Source organism: Siphateles boraxobius, unplaced genomic scaffold (genome assembly GCF_051911475.1).
Source record: "Siphateles boraxobius isolate OS27281-9 unplaced genomic scaffold, OSU_SipBor_1 20, whole genome shotgun sequence".
Classification (NCBI taxonomy): domain Eukaryota; kingdom Metazoa; phylum Chordata; class Actinopteri; order Cypriniformes; family Leuciscidae; genus Siphateles; species Siphateles boraxobius.
The window spans coordinates 5036222-5062704 of record NW_027508811.1 but is presented as its reverse complement, the minus strand read 5'-3'; the positions used below and the strand labels follow the sequence as shown (position 1 = coordinate 5062704).

Sequence of the window (26483 nt, the reverse complement as noted above, 5' to 3'; positions counted from 1 at the left end):
ATTTAAAGGATGGTCATACATATTCATGAATGGTCGGAGGGGGATTCTGTGTTAGTTTATCACCACAGACAATCATAGTTTTAGTTTTCCCTCGTTGTTACATTTTTTTACCGTGCACTGGTTGTTTTCGACGACAAAATGCCGCGTATTTAAAACAGTATTGATGTATGTATTAGTTGTTCGAGCGGTATAATGAAGACACCCCCCTCGCAGTGGTAATTTGGTTTAGTCTGATCTACTGCTCCTATTCTCTCATCAGTCAGTCCGTCAGTGAGCGCGCGCGCGAGTGTTTATGTGAGTTCTACCATAACAGCATCAGCCCTCAAAACAAACATACACTCGGGATTTTAATAGGAGGTAAGTGTTTTTCCCACATCTTCTAAAAGCATTTATTTGTATTTGAAAGTCTAATGGACTAGTACGTATATTTAAGTTTATATATTTATATAGACTCCTTTAATTAATTTGTTTTTTGACGGTTTTTCCTTTCTGCAATATTTCTAAAGTATTCCGCAACTAATTCTTATTTTTTGGTCGTTTTTCACGTATTAAGTTTTTTCCCCTTGTTTCTGCATAATAGTGATTACAGTTGATTTGATCTAATGTATTGCACAATATTCCAGTATTGATTTGTTATTGTTTTTTTTTTTTTAAATATATTAATACTACTTAATCTGATTTATTATTAAACACTCCATCATAAACTTAATCTTATGATCATTTTTGTAAATATTGAGCATTTTTCTCTGTATATATTAACTTTCCATAGAGGACACTCAACTGTTGTTTGTAATATAGAATTAGTGCAGAACCTTTGGTTAGCTTTTCATTTGATATATCAATTCTGTTATTCTAAATCTGGAAGTTAGGCTGATTTTTGTGTTTATGAAAGTGATTTTGAAACTTCCTATCTACAGTTAGGCTACTTTCCCACCCATCAAGTTGCACTGCATGTTCTTTCATATAAATGGTGAGATTGTGGTGTATGAGGACTCTAGTACAGACATTGAGCTGGTTTTAAAGCTCAAGTCTAATTATGGTTCATAGGTGGGGGGGTGGGGGGGGGGGGGGTATTATATATATATATTTTTATATATCATCAAATGCAATTGAATTGAACTTTTGTTGTTGTGTGAACGGTTCAGAAAGGAAAGCAGTTTGGAATGTAATTGTGGATATAACAGACTCACCCTCTGACAAGTCTAAACACGAATGCACGTTCAACGGGCAGAGAGGTATGATGGTTCATGACTAGATGAGTGATTTTTTTCCCAGAGCCACAGGTGGGTGGAAAACCGGCTTTTGACTTGTTCTCGGATCCTAGTAGTTGTTGAAGCCTTTTGATTGTCATTGGGCAATAACTCAAGGTTTCTTGAGGAACTTCATTTCGCTTGAAGTGCCTGTTGTATTGCTTAAATACACCATCACTGGTCTCCATTTTTACTTGTCAAACGAGCTCATCATGCAGTGCGACCTGTTACCCGGAGGCTTATCTGCATTTGTTTTCACTAGAATAGTTCTGTAATTGACACAATTCTTCAGAGGTGTTCAGAGACACGACAGGGGAAGGAAGACTCCTTAAGCTCATAGCCGCAGTCTGTTGTGTTTTTGGAACAGCGTGGTTGTGCTGAAGATTTATTCTTGCTTTGAGGCTCAAGTGATCCTCCTTTATCAGTCTTTACAGAGTAAGTAACTTTTCCAGTCTGAAAAATGCACACTTGAAGATTGATTTACAGTTGTTGTTCTGAGAGCACGTGCATGTCTGAATGTTTGGTGTTTTAGTGTGGCAATATTCAACTAAACAAGCATTCAGTGCTATAAACAAAATGAATCAAAGCAAATTGAGAGAAAAATCATTTTTTTACCCTAATATTTTTCATCATTTATTCACACTATTGTTCCAAAACAGTTTTGAGTTTTTTTTCCATACATGTTCGAACGCAAAAGGAGACATTCTAAAAAATGTTCCATGCCCTTTTCCCTGCAACTAAACATAAACCAAAGCTTTCAAGCTTCAAAAACTATGCAGAAGAATCGTAATTTAAGCCTGTATGACTTGTTTGCTTTTTTGCAAGTCTTACTATAACTTATAAACATATGCTATTTAGTTATTCACTGAATTTCTTGATTTTAGTTCATGGAAGATGTTGGAATCATGCAGTGAATCTTTTGAATTGATTTGATCTGGTTCACAAAACCAGTCTGAATGATTTCTTCACAAATTGACTGATGTGGTTCTTTGGTTACACTTTATTTTAAGATGTAATTGTTACAGAGTAATTATATATTTACTGAGTAATATTAAGCAACGAAATGTACTTACTATAGAGTTAGGGTAGGATTAGTAATTTGGTTGCATGTAATTATGCATAATTTACTGTTATTACTATGGTAAGTACATGTAACATATGTAACAAGAACACTGTAAAATAAAGTGTTACCGGTTCTTCATTTCAACTGATTCGATTATTTGATCACACAGTTGTTAACCGACTTAAATTTCATTCTGTATCCCAATTCCCACACACAGTTGATGCTTTAGTTCAGGGTGCCCAATCCTGTATCTGTAGATCTGCAAAGTTCAATTCCGTCCCTGATCAAACGCAGCTGAACCAGCTAGTTAAGATCTTCATGAGCCCTTAATAATTACAGACAGGTGTGTTGGGTTGGATCTGAGCCCTGCATGAAGGTAGTTCTTCAGTAAGATTGAGCACCCCTGCTTGATGCCCAGTACACATTGTACGATTTTGTGCTGTCCCAGACGAAAGATGACCAGTCGTGGTGATTTCTGTGGTCGTGACTCCTTCTACGTCATACAGTGAGAGAGTTTCAAAGATGGCCGTTGTCACGGTCTTGCCACCAATGATATTCTGTGCTAGAAATTTAGCATGATGATCATACAATGTGTTTGCTGCTATGACCTACATCTACTGACTATAGCCAAAAAAACTGCAACATGGAATGACGTATTGATCAACACAACATGGTGCTAAAACTTAAAACTACTTGCCTAAAGCTCCATTAACAAAACTGGCATGGCTTTTCCCAAGCCATGACCTCGTCCATATTCTCCTCTTTCACTTCCTCCTCTTTTTTTCAGTACACATGAAAACCACAATTGCCAAAGTGTGATTCATGCTCTTTTTGTTTACCACTAGCACATACTGATTACGTTTTATTCTTCTGTACTAACTTGCGTCATAGTCTATAATCCAATAGAGTGGTGCAGGTGTGACGTAACTTTGTAGGCGATTATCGCTAAAAACAAGCTCTGTGATTAACAAAAGTATACAATACACGTTTTGTCCATTAAGATTATTATCACAGATGAACACAACTTTTATTAATTTTGAAGCCTAAATGTAGTTGCCTAAATAAAAAGCTAGAGGTAGGCTATAAACAAACTACACCACGGTCGTTCAACTTCAATGTCACCATCACTAAGTTTCTGACAACTCTTTGAGTTTAAAAACAATCTAAAAACATTTTCCTAGAACGTTTGAGTTAGAACTGTAAGAGTAGTTTATAAGAGCACAATTATGAGCATGAGACTGTAAAAGCAGACTAAGCTTACCTTTTCAGCGTGATGACGTTTCATTTTCCTGACTGCCTCTGTAGTCCCATTTAGCCACATGTTAGCAACTGCCTTTTTCAAGACACGTTACAGCTTCAAAAAATCACGCGTGGGGTAATTCTGATGTATTTTATGTCGTAGAATAAAACGTGAACGTGTCTTGAGCTTGTGTTCACCAGAAACCTTATTTCAGCCATTTAACCAAAATCCCATTTAAAAAAAAAAAAACCTTTTGACTTCGGGAAGATGGAACCGGAAGTGCTAAAATGCTAACTTGTTTTTTTGCATTTTGGCCTATAAAGTGATTTCATACCTGCACCACTCACTGTAAACCCTAATGCTCAAAATAATTAATTGGTTTGAGTAGGACAAACTTACATTAAACAAATTAGTTCAGTCAAATTAATTTTTATGAGTATTTAGCACCTTCTTTTTCTTTCAAGTTCACAGAACTGATATATTTTAAGTAAACTGAACTGTTTCAATGTTTTGAGTTTTATGAAATTATTTATTTTAATTTAGACGAACTTAAGTTTAACTGACACGGCTGGGGTATCTATTTCCCAGCATGCTTTGCCGATGACACTCGAAAGGGGGAGTAAATGCTAAAATTAAGTGTAATATAATGTTTTTTTTCTGTGTAAGATTAATGTTAAGTGTGAGATTTAGTAGTGATTAATGTTTTGTTATGCTAATTTAGAAGAATTTCTGTTAATGTTGGCTTTAGGATAGTTACCATCATGGTGACAAGTGGTTCATGCAGCTTGATTTGAGAGGAAATAATCCCTTTAAATTGTTGCGCTCATGCAGCAAGTGCTTCTGTAGAACATACTATTGCTAATATGATAGCATTTACTACGTTAGCAGATTAGGTTTTTAAAGCTAACTAAGTTTATACTATTAAAAGTCTTTTGAGTTCTGCCAACTTATTCGGGTTTACAGTGTACTTCATAGATTTAAGTTATATTAACTGAAAGGAATTAGTACTATTAACTTTATTTACCCAAGTTATCTTAACAATAAGTTATTAAGTTACTTGGACACAAATCAAATATTTTTTATGCTTAAATTGTTTGAGTTAATAAACTTAAATGATTTAAGGCAATCGGTTTCCTCAAACGGTTTGAGTTGAACTAAATCATCAGGTTTTACAGTGTATACTGTAGGTGTCATCGTACACGTATAGCCTAATGATCTAATTTGATTGCTGAAATCGCACAGTCAGTAGCAGGCATTGATTGATGAGATTGTTGATGTGATACTGGATCGAAAGCATTTTTGAGGGTTGAAACTGAAGCTAGTTATTGAATTGAACAGTGACTAGCACAGTCTTCACAATTGAGTTGCATGGAAGAAAGGCATGCTATAAGAAATATCCTGTTAGATTTACAGTTAAAACTGGCAACTGTGCCAGTAATTTACTGTAAAAATAAAGTGTCAGTCTTTCCCGTTTTACAGGATGCCTGCATATTCTAATGTTAATATACCTTCTTAAATTCCAAAATCTTTTTTTTTTTTACCATAAATTATAGTTTTTATTTGCAAAAGCCATAAACTGACAATATTTTACAGTAAAATCACATGTAACACGATGTTAAACTATTTACAATCTTTCACCGTATATGGTAAGGTACCTTTCAGTTAACCAATTTAATGGAGCATTTTTACAGTATTTTTTTCCCTGCAGTGTTTGGAACTGTTTGGAACTGTTTTGATTAATATACTATTATAGTTTGTATTAATATTTTGATTAATATTTTGATATTTTTATTAGATTTGTTATGTTGTTACTTAGGTTTATTTTTTTTTTGTTTCAACTTAACTCAACTTAAAAGTATTTATTAATAAAGTTTTTTTCTAATAGCTTTATTTCAATTCATGTTTTTTTCATTTGTTTTATTTGTATTTATTGTAGGGAACAATAATATCCCTGGTTAAGAACAACATGAGGTTAAATAGATGACAGAATTTTCATTTTTGGCTGAACTGTGGCTTTAAGAGGTCTTGCATTTGCACACTCAGATCTAGACTGGCCCAGAGCAGAGGTTTCGAGACAGGTCAAATTTAATCTGATTAATTGATTTAAAGATAAACCCCCATAAATCCCACCCAGTAGAGAATTTGTACCAACTGAATCTTTGGCAGGAGACGTGTTTACCGGCAAACCCTCTCAAATTAGTGGCATTTTGACAATGTCTGTTGCTGATGTAAATATATCAGGGCTCGACGACAATAAGTATGCCCCAGATGGTCTAAAGTTTGTTTCAAGGCCAGTGCTTACAGCTTTTGATGTGCTTGGGTTTGATACCATTCAGACGTGTACATTTGGTTTTGTGGGATGTATATAAATATTGTTTTTGTGATTTTCTGATTATAAAATGTCCCCTCAGTTAAATAAGTGTTTAGTAAGAACATCATGTTTTGCAGCATATGTCATCCAACAAACGGATGAATTCATAACTTTCATAGATACATTATGGGTAAAGGTCCAGCACAGGGATGCTCCGATCAGGATTTTTGTAGCTGATACCGACTACTGATTTCTAGTCATCACGATCGGCCGAAACGAATCCCCATCACTTAAGCTTTATATAAGTGAAATTTAAGCTTTCTGTTAACTGTCACTGTTGTTAACCCCTTACACCTTAAAGGCATGTTTAATGATTTCACGTGATTTCAAATGACATACTTAAAAGAAATGGCTTATAACATCAAGTACATGGTGGTATTGTACTTGATAGAAAACCTTTCAACTTGTGAAGAAAATAGATTTTGATTATGTTTGGAGGTTCTTATGTTACAACACTGCTGAGAAAACCCCAGAAAAAGTGATGCAATGTATTGATATATTTTGTTTTTATTCATGCTTGACATGATGACTATTATAAAAAACAAGTGCGGGCTTGTTCACAGTTATTTGGATTAGAACCACGGTAGCCTTTTTATGAAAAGTCCAAAAACCTCTCCAAACAAGTGATCTGAGTGTTATACTGAACATAAAAACTACTTACATGTGTAAACACAACAGAATAAAGCTTTAAAATTAATAAGTACATAATAAGTAACAAGTAATAAGGTCCTGGTTGATGAGTAATGGTCTTCCAGCCCTACCCATCATACCAGAGATCTTAATGTTTCATGAAGTTATAAAGCAGAACGTGGCACAAAAGCCTCATCTGTCTACTGTTTACATGTGCTTTGGTGGCAACTTTTTACGGTTTTATGTCCTGCGATCGGTTCATGAGATCAGCCAAATTAGGGACTGCAGATCAAGTCTTACAACGTGATTATCGACCGATACCAATCTGTGGCCGATCGATCAGATCATCCCTAGCAATTGAAAAATTCAGCAGTAATATATATATTTTTTAATTAATTGACCCCCACAAATGACTTTGAATATATATATATATATATGTATATATATATATATATATAGAAAAATTGTGTAAATTATGTTGGTCAATTTTGAACTAACACAAGGGAGAGATAGATACTGTTATTTGATCAAAACAATTCCAAATTATACGTTGGCCGATATATTATAGTCTATCTATATAAATGTATTGTCTATTATATTTTACTTCATTACACCTTTGAAATGACTTCATTAGAGGTGTGTAGTTAATTTAATGTTTGTTTGTTATCAGTAAGTCACAAGTGTCTTTCTTCTGTGAAACACAAAAGGAGATTTAAGGCAGAACACTGTCATTGTGTGGAGAAAAAAAGAAGAAATAAAAGAAAAGGTGACCGTCCATCTGCCTAACATTCCTTTGGTGTTCCACAGAAGAACAGGTTTGGAACGACATTAGGGTGGATAAATGACAGAATATTTTTGGGTGAACTATCCATTTATCAAGTCTTCAACTGTGTTTCCATTATATTTGACTTTCAGAAAGACTAAAATCTGTTTTGTTTTTTTCACTGAATGCCATGTATAGAATGAGACTGAAGCCGAGACTAGCAGCTGGATTCCCCTGAGGCTGTAGCGGTTAACGGTTACTGTAGCCTAGTTTATGTGTCTTAGGTGTGACTGTCATTCTCTGAATCACCTGAAGGTAAAACGTGCCCCTGTAAACCCAGTGTGAGAAAGAAACCGCATAATAACAGCCAAAGGCTAATGAATATGGAGAGATTTATGTATACAGTTGGGACATATAGTATACATTAATACTAGGATACATTTGAACTTAAACGCGTGAGAATTTTGAGACCAGTTGGTTAAAAGTAATCACAAAAATGCATGGTTTTTAAAAAAATCTTTAGCATCATTTGTTTACAGATGCCAGTTGGTTGGATATGCCATCTATTGCAATAACATTCATACATTTTAAGTTTGACTTAAATGTCTAAATACATTGTAGAATGGGAGCAATTTGACGAATGTTTTTGTAGGGTTGGTTTTGTATCCGCAGCACAATGTTGAGGTTTTTCGGTTCAGTCTCGGAGCAGGTGGAATTTGCCAAATAATGTGAGGAATGCAACAACGGCCTGTAATGATTTCACAGGTTAGCTTATCTACACTGTGAAACTCTAGCAGAAAAAGTGAAGGTCCACAAACACGATAACATCACCCAGTAATATTCACTACAGGATTGGCGAAGCTCATTGTTTACAAGTTTGGCGTTAATTTAATTATTACATAATTGCATGTTTAAATAATCTTACTTGACTGGGCGGATTGTGCAATGTAATGAGCTTTTATTGCATGGCTGAAGTGTAGGGTCAAGTTTGCATGAAATATGAGAACAGGACAAAACCCTCATATTCCACCACAGACATCAGCAGCGTTTCTGGACAGTCTAGACATTTTAATTACCTCAGTGTTTCCTTTTTTTGCCTTGTTTTGTGTCTTAAAATATGAGAAAAGAGCATTTGCAGATATTTCATCATAGCGCTAGTCATTCTTCAGTTATATTGTTAGTTTTGTTTTGCTTGTTAGTAGTGCTACTGCTATGGACATGATTTATATTTCAAATCATGCAGTTTGTTGATGAGAGGTGTGCTTTTACTTCTTAAAGCTATCTAACGTATGATTTTCACCTGGCAGATGATAAGATGGCCATAAAAATCCCATAGACTTTCATTGCCATATCTATCCAAGCCATATATATATATATATATATATATATATATATATATATATATATATATATATATGAGAATATCATAGCAACTTGTGGCAGTAACTCTCTAGAAACCACATAGGCCTAGTTACTTGGAATAAAATAGCATCCGTATAGGAAATCCCTTATTAAGTTTGTTTGTGTTCTTTTGCAGATATTTAAAATGAAGGAGCCAATGCCTGTGAGAGCAAAGCATCTTGAATAAAAAGAGGCAAGTGTGTGTGTGTGTGCATGCATGTGTGTACGTGGATGAGATGTCTTTCCCTGCCAAACAAGAGAGGACAGTGTGCGTCCTTCTTCCCACCAAGGAGACATTGGACATCACAGTGGGGGTAAATAAGCTCTTGTAATAGTTCTTATTTTGATTTGGATCATGTCTTCCTCATGTTTGCATGTGAATCTGTCACGGACCTATGCACTATGAATGTTAAGAAAGCAATAACATACTCAAGGCTTTATGTAGTATACTGAATATAAAATGTAATGTTATGTAAAATAATGTTTTTGTACCAGATTCACTGTCAAATCAGTTTTTCTTTTCTTCCAAGCTGAAAGCAACAGGTCAAGAAGTGTTTCAACGTGTCTGCGAGCTTCTCGGGATTAAAGAGCTGCACTACTTTGGATTGACTTTAGTTAAAAGTAAGGATTGATGCTTTCCAGTTAAATTGTATGTCAGTCTCAGTAGAAATGTGTATTTGTATTGTATGTAATTGTAACCAAGAGTCTTTCACCGAATGCTTTCAAATGCAAAAGCTTACATCCCAAAGCCTTCTGGTTTTTGGCCATTCTAGCAATGGATATAATGCACCTGAATGACAGTCTCCAGACGGGTTAAACACCCTAACTTGCTTTTATTCCCAGGGAAATATAAATTAAATCTTTTTAAAACTAATTTTGCATTAGTTTGCATTAGTTGTAATTCTGCTAATGTTTTCCAGTTGTTTTGCAATTCCATTCAGGCTTTCTCTATTAAGATCTAATCATTCAGTGTATCTTTGCTCTCTTTTTCAACCCCTTATTCAAAAGCCTCATTCCATTCTCTTGAATAACTTTTTATTATTTTGTGTCACTCTCCTCTCGGACAAGAGTCTCTTTGTTTTTGTGTATTTGAGGGCAGGTTACCCCTGAGGCCTGAAAACGGGCTATATTAACTTTAAGCCTGGAATTCACCATGATTCACCAGTTCAGGGCAGAGAGGCAAATTGACTGAGCATTTAGCAGGGTCACAACCTGGTTGAGATGAACCTCAGCTAGAGAGACAATGAGTCAGACCGGGTTTGAGTCATGTGGCGAGGGAGTTAGCGATGTGCAGTTAGCAGTCATGAAGGATGGATAAACAGAATGGAATGTGAACTTGCGCTCATTGGTCTTTCTTACCTAAAGTGTACACATACAGTTTGGAAACATACAATATCAATGTATTGACATTGTTTAAGTTAAACTTAACACGGATACTGTGAATTCTCGTAATTTATATATATAAATAATTATTTATACAAAAATATCAAATAATATATTTATATTATATTCATAATCATAATCATTCATAATAAAAAATATTGATGACAATAATAGAATATAAATGTCAAGTGTCAGTGTTTGTTTGGATTTTCATTAGTCACATGTATTCCTCTGTTCTGTTTCCCCCCCACTCATTTGTTTCCATGGTAACCCTCATTAGTTCTTCTGTCTCACCTGTTACCTCGTTAGTCTTGTCAGCTGTGTCTCGTTTCCCTGATCTGTTTCCCTATGTATTTAAGCCCTGTTTGTTGCATGGTCTGATCTCTGTCATGCTAAGTGTGTGTGAACCTTCGGCCTCTCTGTACCTGTTTGAATGATATTGTTAGTAAAAGTTTGCATTGAAACTTTTTAATTGATCTTCATCTTCTTCTGCCTGCACCACACTGTGACAATAAATATATGATAATTTATGCTACAAATATTTTGGTAAGACTTTACAATGAGGTTTCATTTTTTAACATTAATGTATTAACTAACATGAAGTAAAGTCACCTTCATTTATATTCATCTAAAGTTAGCTTTGATTAATTCACTTCCGTTGCTAAGATCATTAGTTATTAACTTAGGGGCCGCTAACACGACACCGTTCTAACGGAAAACCATTCTACCATTCACACAACAACAGTGCCTGCTGGCCGAGAACGCAAACCTTCAAAATTGTTGAAAAATGTTATCTCCGCATAAACTTCAAAAAACATGAGTCTGTGAAAACGCTGACGCCGTGCACATGCGTATTACGTCTTTAGTCTATAGATATGCGTGTTTGAATATACATGTGCGCAGGCGTGTAGTCTTTCTTTACAAATTGACCTCAACAAATTACTTGTCTGGCCTTAAAAATTCATAATATAGAATTTTTTGTCACTTCTGCGTATCCATTTTGACAACTTGAACTAACCATAAGCAATACATTTGTTACTAAATTTGTTAATCTATGTTTACGTTAATTAATAAAAATCCAGCTGTTCATTGTTTGTTCAGGTTAGTTCACAGTGCATTAACTAATGTTAACCAATACAATGTTTGATGTTTATAATGTATTTGTAAATGTTGAAATTAACATTAACAAAGATTAAGTTCATGTTAATTAATGTAAACTAATGAAACCTTATTGTAAAATGTTACCAACTTTTTTAAATTAGATTATTACTTATTTTACAAATATATTAAATAATCATAATAATACATGTTCTTTATATAAATAATACATATAACTTTGTAATGTTAACAAATTGAAATGTAGTGTAAAGTGTTATCATTTGCATTTTAGATTATAACAATACATTGATATAGTACATTTCAGTGTCTGTCAAAACATTTGATAATGTATGTGTGCTAGATTTCTACGTACACATTCCTACAAATACTAATGAGATCACATTGGCAAATCGAATAAATCACACGGACTACTTGAATGAAAAGGATGTGCTAGAAATGTTGGTTCTTAACTCTTTGGAAAAAAAACATTGATTCATTGGTCTTAGCTAAATCTCCTTTCATTTTTCCATTGTGACATTTATTTGAACCATCTTAATTCCATTCTTGCACAAGCTCCCTTTTAGAAGTGTTTACACGATTTACCCAAAGCGCTGGAATTCTTTTGCAATCACGATTGCTTTGGCATCAGACTGCTAGTTTTTACTGCGGTAAGTTTTGTCTGCGGTTAGGGCTGTTGCATACCGGGCCGTGCGTTCACCAATGGCTGAACGGGTCTTTTCATTCCAGTCGTCTCCCTAATTGAGGTCATTGTTGGGCAGATTTCATGCATGAATTCATGATGCCATTGTTTGCACAGCGAGAGCATTTACACTTGTTTCCTGTGTGTCCTTTCTGGGCTGCTTTAGACAATGAGCACATCTTTCTGGACTTGGAAGAGAAACTTGTCAAGTATTTCCCCAAGGAGTGGAAACAGGACTCAGGGAAGGTGAGCATATCACGGTCCTGCTCCTAAATCATTTACTCTGGAATTCACTCTCTTATTTCAATACCCGTCCATTAACACCAAAATCACCGTAGACAATCACCAGAAAGTGTCAGATCCCATGGCAATGCCATCATGGTATTCTTGCAAGTACCTTGTTTCATCAATGTGCTGTGATATTACCATCTGTTTCCATCACATTATTACTGTACCATTTGTTCCATGTTCCCTGTGGTCATCAGGGCGGTTACAGTAAAGATATAGTTGGCCATTCGGGATGTGGGAGTGACTTCATAATTAGGGGGTTGCCGCAGTAACCTAGTCAAGCCTGTTCTTTCTCTCAGCAGGGGTCGCTGAGGAGGTCAATCCCTCCACTGCTCTGTTTGAAGGTCCAGTACTATGTGGAGAATGGCAGACTCATCTGGTAAGACACAGGCTTAGAGATTCCCCAACGTTTGAAGGGAGGAACCCTCTCCTTGGCCTCTTTCCTTCATTAGGTTTAATCCACCAGGGGTGAGGCCAGTTTGAGTGGGCTTGTGATCTTGGCTTTTATGCGGTTTGTCTTTGAAAGCTTTTTTTTATTATTAGGGTAGAGCAAGTTGTCCCCCTCATTTGGGTGTGGTGTAATTGAAAACAGCTCATAATGGAACTGAATTTAGCTTCAGGTTTTATTTCATGTGGAAAATGACAATGTGGAGGATTTTGAAGACAGTTTAGATAGTCTTTTATTAAATTCCTCTTGAAAATAATTTGTATGTGTCATATTTAGTCTTGAATGCTTAGATTGAAGGGATAGTTCTCCTAAAGATTTGTAATCATGTAAAGCACTACCGTTCAAGTGTAGGCTTGGTAAGGTTGTTTTTTTTTTAAATAGTTTTGAAAGAAGTATTTTATGCTCACCAAGGCAGCATTTATTGAATAAAAAAAATCAGTAAAAACAGTAATATTGTGAAATATTATTACAATTAAAAAAATGACAAATAACTGTTTTTTATTTGAAAGTATTTTAAAATGTATTTTATTCCTGTGGTGGCAAAGCTGAATTTGCAGCATCATTAGTCCAGTCTTCAGTGTCACATGATCCTTCAGAAATCATTCAAATATTCTGATATCATTCCAAAGATTCTTTGATGAATGAGAAGTACCAAACATCTTAGAAATCTTTGGTAACATTATAAATGTCTTTACTGTCACTTTTGATCAACTTTGATCATCAATGTCTCCTTGCTGAATAAAAGTATACATTTTTTTTAAAAAATTGAATGGTAGTGTATATTAGTGGCTTATCAGTTTCAGTGTGGTATTTTTTTTAATAATATTGACCATTATATTGATTTCTGACCATCAGTAGAAATTTTATATTATTAATAAATACAAAGTATAAAAAAAAATCTACCATGTTGTCAAAATACTAACCCCTTAGCCAACTAACCATCTTTTCTGCTGTATGATGCTTGATTTTACTGCATTTCTAGCAAGTGATGTCTCTTATACTGTATATGTTTTTTAAAACATGCAAAAGCATATGATATACAGTATAACATTCATCATAATATCAGTTATCTATAACTATCTGATGTTCAGTTGGTTATTGTGTTGTTTATTTATTTTTTGTTCCCAGTGAGCGTAAAGCAAGAAAACTGTACTACTATGACCTGCGGGAACGTGTCCTGCGCTCAGAATGCAGACAGCAGGAGGAAGTGTATTTCCAGCTGGCAGGATACGCCTTACAGGCCGAACGCTCTGACCACCTCAGCCACGGACACGCTATGTATTTCCAGCCCAAAGAATACTTTCCACCCTGGGTAAATCTTCATTAGAGTGTATAAAGTACAATCACATACATTTGCATTCAAGCAGGTGGTGCTTACTTTGTTTTTAAGTGTAGTAAGCATATGTTGTATTTTGGATGCTGGTATTCTGATGTCCCTCCAGGCTTCTTAATTAAAAAAAAGTTTTTTTAACTAGCAAGAATTTCTTGGACAACCAGCTTCACCTGAAAGACCATGCTGGTTGACAAGCACCAAACATTTCATGTTGTTTTTTTTACAGCAGGGGTTTGATTAAAGTTTTTGTAAAGCTAATAAAGCATGGTGAGAGCCCACACTCGTTTCATAATCATGCATGACCCGTGTCTGATCTCTTACAGATAATTGCGAAGCGTGGCATTGACTACCTGCTGTGTCACGGGCCCAAGGTTCATAAAGAGCTGTGGGGGATGTCCTCTCGAGACGCTATCCTGCACTTTATCAGAGAATCCTGCCGTCTGGAGGATGTCCCAGTCACCTTTTATCGCCTACAGAAGGTCAGAGGTCATGCATGGTTATTAGAATGTCTTGCTGTAGGTCAAGACCTTCTCAGCTGTGGTATGTAGGGAGGATTTGAAAAATATATTTATCAAAGTGGAGGTTAAAAGTGAAGTAATTTCTGTACTACTAGTGGAACCAAAGGAATTGCAGTGTGCTTGTTTGAGTGATATTGCAACATTATCTCAAGTTTTGTGAGTTTGGGGCAGAACTGCCTGTTCACCCACAAGCAATGTAAAACCAAGAGGAAAACTGTTTGACAGCAGTTATTGGTTTTGCAATTCCAATTTTTAAGGTGCATAAATTATACATAATGAACTGTGAAAATATATACACTATACCTTTCCAAAAAAAAAAAAAGAAAAAACTACTTTTATCATGGTTTCCACTAACATAATAAGCAGCACAACGGTTTTTTTTACATTGATAATAATAAGAAATGTTTCTTGAGCAGCAGATCAGCATATTATAATGATTTCTAAAGGATCATGTGACACTAAAGACTGGAGTAATGATGCTGAAAATTCAACTTTGCCATCTCAGGAATAAATTACATTTTTAAATATATTAAAAATATTTCATAATTTATACTTGACTGTTTTTACTGTAATTTAGCCTTGGTGAGCATAAGAGACATCTTTTAAAAATGTAAAAAAAACAACAACTATAAACTATAAAAGTAGTATACAATAAATATATCGGAATAATTGTTTTTTTATATATTAGAATATATAATTATATAGATTTGACTAATTTGATTAATATTTAATATTAAGCACTTTTTAATACTTGGTTAAATTACTGATATTTTATAATATTTATAGTATGTTCAATATTCTATATATTCATTTATTAGACTGTTTTAATGTGTGTTAATCAGCCTATGTCTCTTTCCTGAAGGACAAGAAAGAAGAGAAAGGCTCAGCACTCCTTGGACTTACTCTCCGAGGAATGCAAGTGTATCAGGTGTGCTTTTGTAAACGCATGTGGCGCATATGTGTGTTCGTTATGCAGCATTCACATGATTTTATCGTTGGAGGTCATTTAGTGGCTGTGTTTTGAATGTAACTGCCTCTGCGTTTTTGCACAAATGGCCATAGCTTTGTAAGCCTGTTTATTGGTCCAATGAGGGTTACCAATAATACAGGTGAAGGTCTCTGCGTGTTACTGTCTTTTCTCGTGGCAAAGTATTTTTGGTTAAATGCAATACATTTTCTCATATGTATTTACTCGTTACTTCATCTGACTCCATAAATGAAAGGCTTTAATATAATATCTGTGCCTCACTAAAAGTGAGCGAATGTTTGACTATTCCGTTTAACTCTTCAATGAAAACAATGTCAGAGTCAGTTAAAATAATCAAATGTAACAATTTATTATGTCAGGTAAATGTATCATTCAAATTTCATAATCAATTCAAAGATAATCGATACAAAACATCAAATGCTCTGGAATAGAGAGAAGATGCAAACCCGACTTTAAGAAATACATGAGGCTGAGAGGTCAGCCTCACAGACCGATCTGAAGTACAGAAAAGGCCCCGAGCTCTCGCTGCGTTTCATTATATACCCAGACCTCATTTCAGATCTAAACATCATTCACAGTGGAAATTTACCTGCTAGTAACCATTTGCTAACAGTGAGACATTTGCATTCAGAGGTAGCACCTCTGGGTGTAGGGAGACCCTTTGTCTAGAGGCCAACACCTCCTTGTGTGCTAGTTATCCATAAAATCTCAAAAACATTATTACCCTTTGTTTTACTTATTTGGAAATAGGACATTTGTACCAGTCGCACTGTGACATTTTAAATAATACTAAACATGAAAATACTCTGTGATAATCGTTCACATTAAAACTACATTTTCTTGGGTGCATTCAGGTGGGGGTGAGGGGAGATGTAGATGAAGTTGTTTCGGAGATGAGACTTTCGTCTCAATGGTGCATGAAGGCCAGTTCAAATGGTAATCTCCAGAGAGATCCTTTTGTCCTCTCAGTGTCTGGTCACCCCCGAAACAGACTGTCTGGAATTTCCTAATTTATCAATTCTTACAGCTTTCTGACCATGTTTTAACAGTAAAAATAAGATGTCATTCCGATTTGAAAAAGTCTTGCCACTAAAAACAGGGAACTACCTGTATATAAATGGCAGCAGTGCAAAAAAACTGGATGCACCAACATTTCAGCAGTGTTTGTTGCAAGTCACCTGAAATAGTTCAGGATAGTGCAAGTCACAATAGCAATAGTTTTTGCTGCAAAACACGTGTGAATGCCCTGCTTTGTTGTGCATCATTCTGTGATTCATTGCAGTCCTGTGTTTTCTCTTTGAGCCGGTGCCAATCACAATGATAGAGCTCTCCAGATAGGCCTGACTGGAATGCATATATTTGACAGTTCAGTCCATAAACAGGGATTTGGAGTGCATGCCTTTCCCTTGAATCCTCTGATCTGCCTGCTAAAGCGTCTGGGGTTGGATTAAACTAAGGGCCCTGTGTTTAAGAGATCAAAGACCCAGTGTGTTCAGGCCCTGACCCCAACCTTTAAATGGGCTCCCCTTCTGCTTTGATAAACAAAAAAAACAGGATTTATATTAAACTTCTTTCTCACACTGCCTATATATAAGCCTATATTACATATGATCTAACACATTTAGCTCATAGTGGGTGGTTAGTGTGTAAATGTTTGTATATTTGTGGCAAGTAGGGCTGGAAGATCTCATTGTTGGTTAGAAAGTTTCAAAATATTTCTGGGACCCAAATATTTTTTTGTTGGAATGGTCTGACAATTATTTGTAATAGAATAAAAAATGATACGATTCTACAAAAAGGGTATTTGTACTAGGGGTTGCACAGACAGCTTTAAGCTTGACATCGACTAGTTAGCTGATCATGACCTATAGAGGGTGCAAGAAATAGGATAAGAAATATTTGAAGTCCTCCTTTACGCTCCGATTCCAACAGCTAAAATGACAAATAAATGCATACTCCGAGAGCGTTCCTCAAGGTATGTTTGATTATACCATCTGAATGCTCAAAATTGATCGGGTAAATACGTTTTAATTGTAGCTTATTGTGCACTTAAGCTTGCGTTCTAAACTAATTTAGTCTAAAAAGAAACATTCAGTAGCGCAGAAATGTATTGTCAATACTGTTCTGTGACTTATCAATAAAATAGCTCAGAAACTATGCTGCCAGGTAGAATTAATTCACACACAATCGTGCTCTTATTAATGCATTCATATAAATGTAATCTTATCTGTGCTATATCCGTACCTGATTTAAAATGAGCAGAAATCTGAGAGAAATATAACGACCCAAAGGCAAAAGAACTAAGCTGTTATGCGTCATACCATAGCTGTGCACAAGACGCTTGAGTCTGAGCTCGAGGTCCAGGCTTATTTGTCCATTTATGACGTCATTAGCGACTAGTCGACTCAACTTTAATCACATAAATGTCTATTTAACAAATGTCCAAAGTCGTTCAACCCCCAATGTGTACTAAAGGCTTAAATCTGTGTACTAAAAGAATCAGCATTGAAATCACAAGGACCCTGAACAATTTAGTGAAATCAGAATCTGAGCCATTTTCTTCCAATTCTCATTCTTCAGAGTATATACCATTTCACTTGACAGATGGCCTTGTTTTTGTTTTATTTTGCAGGAGGTGAACAATATGCGTGATCTGCTTTATGATTTCCCCTGGTTTCACGTGGGAAGACTCACCTTTCTGGTAACATTTAATATTACTGCTTGTTTCATTATTATGCCATTATTATTAAAAGTTACTTTACGTATACAGAGTTCTCTCTTCTGCTCTCTGCACAGGGGAAGAAGTTTGAGATCCAGCCGGATGGTTTGCCCTCGGCGAGGAAGCTGGTGTACTACACGGGTTCGGCTTTTCGTTCTCGACATCTGCTGCTGCATCTGAGTTCCTGCCACCGGTTGTATCTCAGCTTGCAACCTGCGCTCAAACACCTGCGTCAGCTAGAGGAGACGGAGGGTGTGTGTCCACACAATATTCTTCTCACTAATTATGACCCAAGGACGATAATGATAAAGATAGCTCTAAAAATAGTTCTAAATATAACAGAAATGCAGAGTCCACACCACAACTTTAATGATAACGGTACAGAGAAACTATATTGTTGGAATCGCTTTCAGAACTATTGTTTTTCCAGGTGATGAACGCTAAAATCAGAATCAGAATCCATCCTGCATTAAAGAGCTTGAGCAGTTAAAGCAGCAGAACGATAAAACTGCAGCACGTGGTTAGAATTAACAGAACGATATCGTCCGCTGGTGTGGTATCTTTATAGTTATCGTTCTTGGTGTGAACAGTGCCGTTATAGTATGAGTTTTTTTTGTCCAAGATTATTCTCACAAAAGCATTTGTCACATTTCAGACCAAAATCAAAAGGGGAAAAAATAAAAATATATTTTGTACATAGAATATGAAGCATTTTTAGGTTCATAAATGAGGTTTTGCATTGCAACAGTATTTTTTTTATGATGATTAAGCACATATCCCCAATTGACATTGTTGTACATCTGGAGTCTGAACATTTGTTGCAATACAGTACTATAACACATAATTACTTCACAATTTTAATAATGTCTTTATTTTCTTTTTCATTAGAGTAGTGAGAAGATTTTTTGATTATAGTAATGAGTATTGGAGAAAAGTTGTCAGTAAAATAAGCTCATAATACAACAAAAAAATCTTAATGGATGTGGAAAATAGTTTTGGTAAAAAAAAAATAGGCTTCATTTTCTTTTAATATATAGTTTATTCATTAATATTCTTTGTCCTTGACACGGTCACTTCTGGCTTCTTGATTGAAATTTGTCTCAAGCTTTGAAATGATTTGTATTGTGAAAAGTGTTATACTTATAATTTAAAAATATACAGTTTATTTTTTCCCTTTAACTCTGTTGAAATATAAGGCCTAGATATGTTCTTGACTGGTTTGTGAGCATCATCACAGAACTGTTTTACCATGTCCGGCTGTTTTTGACGATTTGTTTTCCTCCCTCTTGGGTTGCAGAGAAGAAGAGGTATCGTGAGTCGTACATCAGCGATGAGCTAGACCTGGATCAGCCGTGCAGCGAGGGCAGTCCCCGTCTGTCTCGACACTCCACCAGCAGCTCTGGCATCGAGGCGGACACCAGGCAACGCAGCGTCTCCGTAGAGATGGTTTCCATGGAGGAAAAGGAGAAGTCTTTCATCTCTGCCGTCCGTCACGGCTCCTCTGGGATTGACACAAGCAGCAAAGCTCGGACTGATGAAGATGAGTGGCAGGAGGAAGGTGAGGGTAAAACATGTCCCCCTGAAAAAAAATGAGATGAGAGGAAAAAATACATTTCAATGCGTTCAATGACGTTGTCTCGCAATTATATAGTTGGCTAATTATACTGTATATAATTTGGTGGTATCATGGAGCCGCTATCAATATATATCAGTTATTGGAATTGCTTTTGAATGCGCACTCGCTTTTTACTTTCACTTTCCAATTCACGATCACGCATACTCTGTGCATAGGGCGTAGCGAACAGGATTTGGGCACATCCCTACTTTGTGGTTGTTTTGCAACAGAATAGAATGCCACTCTCATCAATTTGACATGGCCTGCTGACAGATGGACATTGCTGGGATTCCTCACATATGTAATGCTGGAAAGACATGTTTTTGAAGTTGTTGTGAAGTTATTTAGTCTGTTTGCTTGGCGTGCAAGTCATTATTGTCATTCTCTTAAGATGTCACGTTCGCACGGACAGTGAGAGTTGAGTGTTTCTAATTCTTTAGCTTAAGCACAGTTTAAGCTAGACGGACAGTTTGTGATGAAATCTGAATGTAGATTTGCAGGAGCTGGTGAAGGAGCCTGGGGAGGTTTCTGTGGACGACCCTCTGGATATCTTGCGACTGGCTGAGCTACTGGAGGACGTGTCTGTCGACAGTCCTACCATCCAATCAGAAAAAGAGTTTAAAGGTGATACCTCAACAAACACTCAATTTCATATGGGGTTCTAAATCCGATGCATCCAAGCTAACTTCTGACCATCTGATCTACATTCCATCTGATTCCGATTCACTCCAGTTCTCTTCGTTTTTTCAAAATATGCTGAATGAATATGCTGAAACGTTACTGAATGCATCGGAAATGTGTAAATTATGTAGGGAGTCCATGCGAGATTAATGTAATTATATAATGATAATATATTGATAATATAATTCTAGTATAATTTTATATATAAAATATTATATTGCGCAATTAATTTAGTTTATTACATTTTATTTGTTTAGTTTATTGAGACTCTCGCATCTGTATGTCGAACTGCTTATTACAATAACCCTTCCTTGTAGTCCTGGAGTGTCCTTTATTTATTCATGGTTTGAATTGGAAGCCAGACGATGGACGAAACAATACTTTTATGATCCACTGGTAGCATGGTGTAAATCAGTTTAGGGAGAACTGTTTGTTTTTTCTCAAGTCTCAAACCAAGTGATCAAGAAACATTTCTTATTATTATCAATGTTGCAAACAGTTGCGTTGCTTAATATTTTTGTGGAAATTGCTGTGATACATTTTTTTCAGGAGAATTTATTTGAAAAAATGTAAAAGTATTTACTGTCATTTATTTTGATCAACTTAATGTCTTTAATGTCTGTTCTTTAAAAAAAAAAAACAATCTTATAGACCCTTACATTTTGCTTGTACAACTTCTGTTTTCAGTTAAAACAGGATTGTGTAAGCGGCCCCTAAATGAATAACTAATGATTTTTACAACGGAAGTGAATCAATCAAAAAAACTTACTTAAGCTGGACAATAACTTTTTTCTTCTGTCTGCTGTAAAACCAAAACAATCTCTGTTCCATTAATTTCCTATTATCACTGTAAAGCTACTTTGAAACAATCTGTATTGTTAAAAGCACTATATAAATGGTGACTTCACTTGACATCGACCAAAAATCATTGTATCAAAATGTCAGATCTGTGCATTAAGCCTTAAAGTGAAAATTCAGTTACCCTTTTTGACATACTTAGTAGTTAACTGTACATACTGTAAATCAATACTTTGCCTGTAGTCTTTAATGAGAATACAAATTTCATCCTATAACTTCTGTTTCCAGGTCTGCAAATGAGTTCAGTTACAGGCGACGCCCAAATGGACCTTTGTGATCCAGATGGCATGAAACAGGTATTCTGTCTTCTCCCATCTTTCTCTTTTCATTCTTTCATCATGTCACTACAGTAATTGCTCTCATCACCCATTGCAGGTTTCGAATCAGAAGACTCGTAACCCGGCCGACCGCTACAGTCTGAGCCTGGACGATGTGCGACTGTATACCCCTCTTCTCCCGCTGGGAGCGGCATCAGTTCCGGACACCTCCATCAGCTACACGTTTGGGCTCCCACACACCACGACCAGCCCATGTCCAGACAAAACTACTTTCTGTGTCCAGCGCGCCACGAACTGCCTATCTCTGGACCTGCTGGACGATAACCAGCTGCTGGAGCTTCTTCTATAAGACACTGAGAAGACTGATGCTTTCTCTTGTCTTCCTGTTCATGCCGTTAAACTGGACAGCAAAAAGAAAAACAAAACAGAAGCATTAACAGGACACATTTTCAACAGGACTTTCATTAAAACAACCATACACTTAAATGTGTTTTCTATGCTGTTCAGCAGCAGGACAATATGAACAATCATGGGTTGTTTTGCAAATTATACATTCAGAATTTTTTGTTGAACTTTGTACAGAATTTGTTAATGGATAATCTTACAACGAGCAAGGCATTATGGCACTAACACTGTGTCCTATAAAGGTGTGATGCAAAAGACAACACATGATAAAAATATATTTCTTCCATGTAAATTCGAAATGGTTGTAACCACAATGAGCAAAAGGAAACCCCTCCCATTGTGAACTTTCATTGATCTAAATTTCGTTTTCCTTGACCGTTTACTAAAGGTCAATAGCGAATCCTTTTTGCTTTCATCGTGGAAACACCTTGTTAAGACATAGTGTAACAGTTATGCTACAAAGGTTGTGGAGGAACTGAATTAATACTTACAGACAGAAGCTGCCAGAATAACCAGTTCTCTATAAGGAAATATTATACTCATGCAATTTAAAGCCACGTTCCTTTGAAGTCGGCATGAAACGAAGGTTGCGATAGTCCTTTCTTCCCCATTGTGATGTATATCAGAGTCAAACGGCTTCTCAAACATAATAAAAAATGTAGGACGGGACTTGATTTTGTCTGTTGGGTATTGATTGGATCGTTGGGTGGTTGTGGTTTGCTATTGGTCGATCTCATGTGACTGACAGGTTGTCCCGCCCTCACGTCAGTAAACACATCATCAGAGAAGAGAAGAGATTCCGCTGCAAGAGAGAGGGGGATTTATTATTATTAAAGATTACAAGGGCACGCAAATTAAAAAAAATATTAATTTAATTAAACAATTTTGATTTCTTGGTGGCTTTAAATAAACACTTGTAACTTGGAGTTTGTCTGGCTAGAGATTCCCTTAATGTTGGAGATTTTTACCGGTGCATCATTTCTGTCAATACATAAACTCATTCAGCCTTGTACAACAGTGCAGTGGTTAATATCAAATTATGGCACAAGAGCTTGTCCACTGCATTTTGAGTCATGCTAATCTTGTTCCATCATTCAAAGACACTGAACTTGCACCGCCTGATCTCCTGTTTCAAAGAACCATTGTGTACAGATAATACTCATGTTCCCAAATTACAAAGCATGTGTGAACCCGCTCAAACCAATAATCAGGATTAGAAAAGAAAGTGAAAAGGTCAAACCAAAATATTGCATGTGTGTTTTTTTTGCCAGATCTAACCATTGGTTATTATATGTTCTTTTCCTACCCAAGTAATGCAGAACTGAGATGAACTTCTGTAACGATATGAACAAAGATTATTTCACTGTTATATATAGATCAATGTTTGTTTTGTTCCGGATACATGGAGCTCTTGAGATTTTGATAATTACAAAATGCACAACACGCCCTCTGAGGTTGTGTTCATAATGCTGGGTGCCATTTCTTCATTTATGTATTGTAGACACACATCCTATTAAAAGCAGGCTATGTGTTTCTTTCAGTGAAAGGAAAAACACTGAGAATGAATAGTATAAATAAACTTAGCTGGAATCCGAGGCTTAAGCCTAGTCCCAGACTAAAATGCATGTTTGAGCTCAGCTGTTTTAACTGAAGGCAACTTGCACTTACATATCATAAAATGTCAGTGCCATCGTTTTGTCTCACGATGCAACAGTAATGTTTTTTTTCTAAGGCAGATTTATAAAGGCTACTTAAATCTCTTAATTAAACGAATGCTTAATCCTGGCTTAATCTAAGCCCTGTTCTTTGAAACCAGGCCATTGTGTTTTTCAATTTTTTTAAAGGTTTTAATTTTTTTAAAAGATGCATTATATGTAAATATAATAAACTGATAAAGGCAATCAGCATAACCAGGGTTAGTGATATGATTGGTATAAATAGTAATTATATGTTAACTCCTCACTGTATTTTTGGTTCAATAGCTATGACATTGTTCTATTATCATTATTTAGGAGTAAATTATTGACCAGAAATATTGTATTGCAAAAAACGTTCTGAGATTTGAATGAGATTGTTGGTGGATGCGATGTCCGATTCCTGAAAGATTGTTCTTTTGAGTCGAATGGTTGTTTTAATTCACAGACAGATCTTGGGCCAGCTGCATAAACTGCAAAGATAGTCATCAAATTTATTTCTTTAAGACTGTTCATAACTTTTTTCCAAGTCAGATACATAAAAACGTACATTTGCCAAATTTGATACCAAAAAGTAAGACTGTAAAACTGTTAGGTCATACTAGATCATAAGACACTGTCTTGACATAATGGCTGTTATGCAATTGATTCATGCTATTCTGTCATCCTTTAGCCTACTCACCCTCATGCCATTAGGACTTTCTGAATGTTTTTTCTCAATTCAATGGAAGTCAGTGGTAAACAAAACTGTCTGGTTACCAACCTTCTTCAAAATATCTTCTTTTGTGTTCAACAGAAGAAAATCAGTTGAAGGTTTGACATTAAAATGAATACAGAATTTAAATTTTGGGTGAACCATCCCTTTAAGAGCTTATGATCCATTCTGAATCAGTCCGAATAGTTCGGCTGCGTCCGAAATCACATTCTCTTTCGAGTAGATACTTATTTTGAATAAGTGTGACCACTAATAAAGTATGTTCTGTATAGTGAATGTGTGTAGTGAATGTAATCTGGATGTACTACATCCACAATGTTGACCTCATCATACCTACCAGCATCAGTTGCATCGCTTCACTACCATTCACAAATCCTCCCGCCGTGGCCTCATGGGATAGTAAAGTGTCCATTGTATGCAAGGTATCTCGCAGAATCTCGCTGTATGCATGGAATACACAGATGACCTACTATATTGCCGGCATATACGTATACAACTCAAGAACACTGAAATCAGTATGGTAGCTGTGTTCAGAATGGCATACTATGGCTATGTCCGAAATCACATGCTCTCTTGAGTTGTGAATAATTACTTCACGACCGATAAAAAGTATTCTATGAATGTGTAGTATAATGTAATCTGGACGTACTACATCTGCCATGTTGTCACTATCATGTGACCCACCAGCGTCAGTTACGTCGCTTTACTGCCATTCATAAACCCTCTCCTGTGGCCTCATGGGATAGTAAAGTGTCCATCGTATGCTCACTTCAGAATCTCGCCGGAAGTAGTAGGTCATCCGGGTATGACATTTTTGCCCGGTCTTTTATGTTTTACTGTGAATTCGGACATAGGCCGGACTTCTTTTGTCACATACTGTTTTTTGCCTACTATATAGTAGAGAAGTATGCAATTTTGGATGCAGTCGTCCATACAACTCCTACTATATTGCAGTATGCAATGTTTATAATGTAATTGGTATGTGAATTTTCTGTATGCATGGAATTCCCAGATTACCTGAAAACTGATTTAGGCCTATGGATCTGAGGACACTGCATGAAACTGCATTCCCACAACGCAAAGCGCTCCACGAGACTTTTCTTCTTCGTTAAGTGCGGTGTGAGTTAACTGGAGGCGGGGGAATAATTATGTAACACTTTTAAAAGTACTGTTACTGTAAAGTAAAAGCTGTATTTTCAAAAACACTATCGTTAGTAGCTCATAAATTAACTCTACGGCACATTTCCAATCAAGTCAAATCAAGTCACCTATATAGCGTTTAATACAATAGACCGATTTCAAAGCGTCTTACAGTGATAAACAGGAAAATAATGATTCAACAGAGCTCTAAAAAAGACAATCAACCGTGTCATTGTTCAGCTGACATTTAGTGTATTTGAATCTGTTCAATAACTGTGTAAAGACCAGGAAAGCGTATTGGGAAGCTTCTTGGGGTCCCAACCACCAGTATTATTTCACATAGGGTATAACAGCTTTTTCCCAGCCACGGTCAGACTAATGGCTGAGGACATGGCGGATCGATTCAATGTGTCTGTCAAATTTTTATAAGTATTATCTCTTTTATATAGGGATGTTGGAAATGCTATCTTTCTTTCTAATTTTTGGGTTCTCATCCCGAGTTAACCAGAGAGTGTCCCAAAATAAACGATTGTAATGGTTTATGATCTATGCACAAAGTCAAGTGTATCCGTTGTTCATGGCCATACGTATTAATGAGCAGAAATATTGGAATGTAACAGAACGTTATGGTTTCTTTTTGTTATTAAAACAAAAAAGCAAGCCCACCCCAGGTGAGAACAAGTAAGACAAACACATTACTTTCCATAAAAAGTGACTAAGGCTTTTTAGGGAGTAACGCAACAAATGCATTAGCCTACTTTTAAAAGTAACTTTCCCCAACACTGATTAGGTTGTCCAAGAAACATATCCAGTTAACCAACCAAGCATGTTCAAAGAATGGCACTCTTGTAGAAATGTGGCTGGTCTGCTTATTACAATAGGCTAAATATATAAATCTGCTAGA

General features: G+C 36.0%; 1 protein-coding gene across 2 annotated transcripts; it reads left to right on the top strand.

The window, feature by feature from the left end:
* Nucleotides 1-246: 246 nt before the first annotated feature.
* On the top strand, nucleotides 247-24715 carry LOC143744804 (FERM domain-containing protein 6). Of its 2 annotated transcripts, none has more exons than XM_077236473.1 (14): nucleotides 247-357; nucleotides 8855-9032; nucleotides 9249-9339; nucleotides 12066-12145; nucleotides 12490-12566; nucleotides 13764-13947; nucleotides 14292-14447; nucleotides 15349-15414; nucleotides 18107-18175; nucleotides 18271-18445; nucleotides 19491-19751; nucleotides 20301-20432; nucleotides 21576-21643; nucleotides 21723-24715. In XM_077236473.1, exons 2-14 carry the CDS (start codon nucleotides 8955-8957, stop codon nucleotides 21972-21974), a joined length of 1689 nt encoding a protein of 562 aa, XP_077092588.1. In that variant the 5' UTR covers nucleotides 247-357; nucleotides 8855-8954; the 3' UTR covers nucleotides 21975-24715. The 2 variants fall into 2 exon arrangements, with proteins under 2 accessions (XP_077092588.1, XP_077092587.1); XM_077236472.1 differs by having other exon boundaries at nucleotides 260-357; nucleotides 12487-12566.
* The last annotated feature ends 1768 nt before the right edge of the window (nucleotides 24716-26483 follow it).

Coding starts and splice junctions, on each gene's coding strand:
- LOC143744804 (XM_077236472.1), top strand. CDS start 8,955: ATGTCTTTCCCTGCCAAACAAGAGAGGACAGTGTGCGTCCTTCTTCCC. Junction 12,146..12,486: donor GGAAACAGGACTCAGGGAAG/GTGAGCATATCA, acceptor TCTTTCTCTCAG/CAGGGGTCGCTGAGGAGGTC. Junction 18,176..18,270: donor TGGGAAGACTCACCTTTCTG/GTAACATTTAAT, acceptor CTCTCTGCACAG/GGGAAGAAGTTTGAGATCCA.